General features: G+C 43.5%; 1 protein-coding gene across 1 annotated transcript in view; it reads left to right on the top strand.

Annotated features, from left to right (window-relative positions):
* The first annotated feature begins 1232 nt into the window (after window positions 1-1232).
* The window catches only part of hao2 (hydroxyacid oxidase 2 (long chain)), a 28055-nt gene continuing 23287 nt past the window's right edge, over window positions 1233-6000 (top strand). Inside the window, exon 1 of the mRNA XM_037686733.1 lies at window positions 1233-1384. Within this exon, the coding sequence (XP_037542661.1) occupies window positions 1254-1384 (131 nt within the window). The 5' untranslated portion in view covers window positions 1233-1253. The remainder of the gene's footprint in view (window positions 1385-6000) is intronic.

Raw genomic sequence — 6000 nt, 5'->3', positions numbered from 1 at the left:
ATACTAACTAAGGGCAGTGGTGGTGCAGAGGTTAGATAAGGTGAGCCTTTGATCTGAAGGTCGCCAGTTCAATTCTCCGGTCCAACAACATCAAAATGTGAGTGGGAAAATTGAAGCACCCACACCAGTCTCCACCCTCATTTGCTCCCTCTGGGCCGTGAGCAATGCCCTTAACCCCCACCAGCTGCTCCCCCAGTTGCCCTAGATGCAGCTCTCTGCTCCACTCAGAGGGCTGTGGTAGCTCGGTGGTCTGTGTTTGTGTCAGGAAGGACATCCGGTGTAAAAACAATCACCAAGTCTTCATGAAAGTTATTGTTTGTTTTGTTTGTTTGTTTTGTTTTGTTTTTTGAATGTCCAGAGGACCAGACTTAACTTCTTAGACTTTACTACCTGGATTATTGAGCATGCATCAGGATATTTGCACGAGTTAGTTCACTGTGGCTAGAAGGAAGCAGCCAAAGCAGAAAATAATCCTAAAATTAGTGATGAAATAGATTAAATAGTTTTGACAAAATGTAATCATGTTTATCTAGTGGGGTGAGTAAATCTTATCAAATCTTGTGTGTACAGTTATTAAACCGTAGTAAAAGGACATAACTGTCATCCTGTATTCACATGCCAGCAGCCTGTGTGTTGGACGCCTCTGGTCCCCGCTACAGTCGAAGTGTCCATCAGCACATTTACAGCTTGTGCGAACACAATAAAAGCAGGGGCCTCTCAGGCTTCACTGTCTGTGCTTTCAGAGCTGCTCTCTAAAACTTTGATACTGACACAAACTGAAGTAAAGTTTAGGGGCAACATTTTTAAATGAGTTAGTTTGATTGCGTACATGTCAAAGTGCAGAAGTCCGTCTGGTGAGTTATTGATTGATCGGACTGCACTTGTGGTTAAAGGGGAGTTTCAGATGGAGGGCAGACGTTGGCTGCTGTCAACTGAGAATCAACACGTTTGTTTATCATTTGTGGTAAGTCTTGAAGTTTTGTCATGCACAGTTTGTCAATCTAAACTTAATCAGCTCATGTGCTCCTGATGCTAACAGAGCTTGTTGTCATGAGCAAACTGTTGCCAGAATAAACTTGAGTGGGGAAAAAATTTATATTTTTGGTTGGGGGGACAAAGTCATCATGTCCTGATGAGCCAATAGTCTGTTTAAGTTGATCAAATGGTTATTTGATGCACAGACAGTTGTGTTCAGTTTGGTTCTAACTGCAGTGTATGCTGTTTTTCACAGAGAGGGGAGTCACTGTGCAGAGATGGCTATGGTATGCCTCACGGACTTTGAGGATTATGCCAAGGAGCATCTTTCAAAGGCCACCTGGGATTATTATGCAGCCGGAGCGGATGAATGCTGCACCAGAGATGACAATCTGCTGGCTTATAAAAGGTATGATGGAAGAAAAAACTGTCTGTCGTGACGTTCATTTGACATGTTACATATCTGTAATGTTTTGAATAAAATTATTTTCATGTTAAAAATGTCAACAAATGCCATTTCAATGCAAATTACATCAAGAAACCAAACAACAGAGCAACTTTTCTGAATGTATCACTTCATTAGAAGTAATATGCACAACCAGCATGCGTGAGCATGAGCATGAGCATGCATCAGGATAATATGCACAACCAATGTGCCCGTTACAGGGAATTTAAAAAAAGTTACAAAACTGAAATTGAAGCTGCAATATAATAAAAGAAGACAATAATACAGAAAGGATTTTTAAAGTTATGACAACATCACATTTGTAGTAGGACTGGACTCAATGAGGAAGTGAGGAGATGAAAACAAAACTTTTCTTTAGTAGAAAACAAAGGCTGGCGAGGCAGCAGAACTAAACTTACAAAACTGACCATCACATGGATGCACAAGGAAACCAGAAAAATCTTGATGTGGCATCAAGTGGTGATGGCAAGAGACTGAATATGCAGAACTAGGATGATGAGGCCTTGAGACAGCTAAACTAATACAGACTGGAAACAGGCGAGAGTGGCAGGCTGACCAGTAAAACACTCCGAGCTTGACTGAGGAGGAGTGACACATGGCACAGGGAGCACAGGTGAGAAACAAAACACTGACCATCTGAAACGTTGGTTACGTACTGTAACCCCAGATTCTGAGTATAGGCGCAGCCCTTTAAGACTGTCGCTAGTGGGTTTATCCCTAGGCGCTCAGCGCTGCACTGAAAAACTTTAGTCCACGCCCACCTGCTGTGTGGGCCTCACCCCCCGGTCTGTATAAATTACGGTGAGACCAGGTAATCGGCTCCCAAAATAGCTTTTTTCTTCAGCCATTTAGGAACAGTGAGGCCCAGAGCTTAAAGGGCTGTGCCTATACTCATAGAATCTGGGGTTACAGTACGTAACCAACGTCCTATTTTGTATAGGCATCCTCCTTTAAGACTGTCGCTGGTGGGTTAAAGGCGAAGCAGATGTAGTCTATGCCTCACTGGGTCCACTCAAATAAAACATTAAGCACCTGCTTGCACAAAATAAACATTTCATCACTCAGCCTTCTGTGTGTGTAATTACGCGCTGCGTAATTGAGTGCTCCATGCGCAGGAGCGCACCAGGGAAGATCTCTGGTGAGGAAAAAGAAAAGGCTGAGATAGCAGACCTGCTGCTGTGAATAGGAACAACGGAGGATACAAATTGTAACAGTGTAACGATGAACAGAGCAGACCAACAGCTCCTCAGGATGAAACGATTAATAACGATAAAATCAGCAGTCATGAACTTGAGACTGATAATAAATATCTCACACTGTGACTGCATGCAGGCAGGTGTGAGCTCAAAAGTGAGGCTCCATGAAACAAATAATCATTCTGTCAGAACCCTGAGAACAGAATGGGTCATGGAGAAAGTAGAAACATCACGTAGATAAAAACAAATAAATGAACACAGTGATGACCAATCAGCCGCAATACAAATATCCTCCACTGTCATCCCTCCATGCAGAGCCATGGAGGATGAAAACCCTCTGGCGGAATGTGCTCTGAGATTCTCTGGAAGATCCAGTCCAGATGAACTGTAAACTTCAGAAATAGCCTCACACAACCAGTGTGAGAGGCGCTGGGTGGATAGAGAGCGTCCTGAAGAGCTGTTCCTGTAATGCACAAACCAAGGGCGTCAGAAGCATCCGTAATGTGGGGGGGACACAATGATGTGTGTAGGTATGTGTGTGCACGCGTGCACGTGTGTGTGCGCATGCACGTTTGAGCGCACGTTAAAAAAAGGTGTTCACTAATGAACAAAAAAGCAGCATTTCACCTAATTTCCTTTAATTCCACACATATAAAACATCCAAAAAAGTTCAATCTGGTCCTCTGGACATTCAAAAAAAACCAAAAAACAAAACAAAGCAAAAAAATATAGAAACATTTCATCTCTCATCCAAGAGACTTCCTCAGTCTGAGGTGCTGTTTTCAGCTCAGTCTCTTAAATAGCACCTTCTCAGAGTGGATCAACCAGTTTGCTGCTGACAACCAAAACCAGCTGCTCACATGCTCAAGAAGGACCATCATCCTAACAATGGATCATTAGCACCTGATGGCTGTTTACTGTTCACAGAGGGCTGAGTGATACTAGCAATCACAGCATTGTAAGAGGGGGACAGTTGAACCTGGAGGCTCCACCCCTGTTTAATGATGGACGATTTCGAAATCGAAAGTGTGTGTGTGTGTGTGTGGGGGGGGAACACGTCTGTTTCCACCAGAATGAGCTTTGATCAGAGCATTCAGGACCATCATTAGGTCTCACTGTGAAGCTAGTGGACATGGCACCGGTCTGTGTCTCCGTACACCTTTCAGCAGTGGTGGGATGTAACTAAGTACAAATACTTTGTTACCGTATTTAAGTACATTTTTCATGTACCTGTGCTTTACTTAAGTAGAGTTAAATGTGGGTACTTTATACTTTTACTCGACTACATTTTACATCAAGTATCTGTACTTTCTACTACACTACATTTCTATATTATGTTACAAGTTACATTCATGTTGTGGCTTTTTGATTTGTTTGTTACTTTGAAAGTAACCGATGGTGAGAGGGGAGCTGGTCCATTGAATCACTGCAAAGTGGGCAGGTAACGTTAGGCCCGCCTTCAAGAAGAACTGGGCCAATGACATATATTCTACTATATATGTCACTGAGCTGGGTACACCCGCAGCACCACTAACACACCCAAAATGGATTCCACCACAAGAGTCAGCCAGAAGATATGCTCCACCCATGGCCTTATTGAAAGACTGCTCAGTACAGCAGGACAGATTCTCTCTCCCAAAAGAGCCAGATTGAACTAAAAAATCTTTAAAAACCAACTTCTTCTGAACTTGAACAAGAAATTCTTGCTGCAATATTAAAATGTGTCAGTTCTTGATGTTTGGAGACAAAAGATGTCTTCAAATGTCTCGACACTCGGGTCTGAGTTTTAAAAATGGTGTCAGGAAGTTAAAATATTGTTCAATATTGACCCATTACAAAGTTGACTTATTAAGTACTTATTTACTTTTACTTAAGTAAAAATGTTAATGTGATACTCCTACTTTTACTAGAGTACATTTTTGTCTGTTTATTTGTACTTTTACTTAAGTACAGTGTTTGAGTACTTTCGCCACCACTGCCTTTCAGGAAACGCTTCATCAATGGGTGATTAAGAACTGTTTTGTCACTGAAACCCTTGTGACAGGAAGAAACAGCTGCAGCATAAGTTTTAATTGTGCTAAACGCTAAATTTCTGTCCATCAGCTGCTACAGAAAGGACAGCATGCCACCTAGTGGCCATGAGATGGCCTCCACGCCTTTCTCTGCACACCAGCGCTGAAAAACTGTCTACTTGATGTGTACAGCGTTGTGGTGGAAGCAGCTCGTGTGCCCTGAACGTATGCACCACATCCTGTGGCCCATCCTGTGGCCCATCCTATGGCCCATCTTTTCTAAATGGATCTGTTCAGCGGACAGACCCAAAGATGCTGACCTATTTCTGGGTAACTCCTGATCGCTCTTCCTGCCTGACGGTTTATGTAAACTGCCATCACTTGTATGTGTGGATCAGAAAATGCTGATCCTGCAGCGGGAACAAAATGCTGAGTCACGTTTCAGACCGTGAAAAACATTCTAGCACATTATGTAAAGCGACATGTGGTCCAGCCACTGTGCTCCCACTGCTTGGGACAGAAACATTCCTCCCAGCTTGACAGGAACGCATCTGTGAAAAACTGAGACGTGTGATGTAGACCTGCTGATGGGAACTCCCTCTGACAGAATGATTCAGATCGGTTCTCACGGATGGGGGGCACAAAGATAATCCACCTCTTCTGGCGTGCAGGATCTATGTGCAGGCGGGCGAACCATCTCTGAAGGCGTCTCATGTGAAGTAGGCCCAGCGGAACCACGATGTGGGCCGCTGACATCGTCCCAGGCATCGCATGACAGGCAGGCCTGTCACTATGCTGCAGGGTTTGACACGGCGGAGCTGAGATGATTGAGCTTTGGCTCTCAGCTGTGATAAACGGCTCTCATTGTATCCTGATGCATGCTCAATAATCCAGGTAGAAAAATCTAAAAAAGTTAAATCTGGTCCTCTGGACATTAAAAAAAAACAAAAAAACAAAGCAAATCAACAAAAAATGTAGAAACGTTTCGTCTCTCATCCTGAGGACTTCCTCAGTCTGAGGTGCTGTATTCAGCTCAGTCTCTTAAATAGCACCGTCTCAGAGTGGATCAACCAGTTTTGCTGCTGACAACCAAAACCAGCTGATCACATGCTCAAGAAGGACCATCAGCCTAACAATGGATCATTAGCACACTGATGGCTGTTTACTGTTCACAGAGGGCTGAGTGATACTAGCAATCACAGCATTGTAAGAGGGGGACAGTTGAACCTGGAGGCTCCACCCCTGTTTAATGATGGACGGTTTCTTTTCACAAAGATGGCCTCCTTTACTCCTCTCTCAAACCATCGTTCCTCTCTGTCCAGGATGTGAACATTTTCATCCTTGAAAGAGA

Source organism: Nematolebias whitei, chromosome 13 (assembly GCF_014905685.2).
Source record: "Nematolebias whitei isolate Nwh7 chromosome 13, NemWhi1, whole genome shotgun sequence".
Taxonomy (NCBI): Eukaryota; Metazoa; Chordata; class Actinopteri; order Cyprinodontiformes; family Rivulidae; genus Nematolebias; species Nematolebias whitei.
The sequence above is the reverse complement of the archived record's forward strand: the minus strand, read 5'-3'. Positions and strand labels throughout refer to the sequence as shown.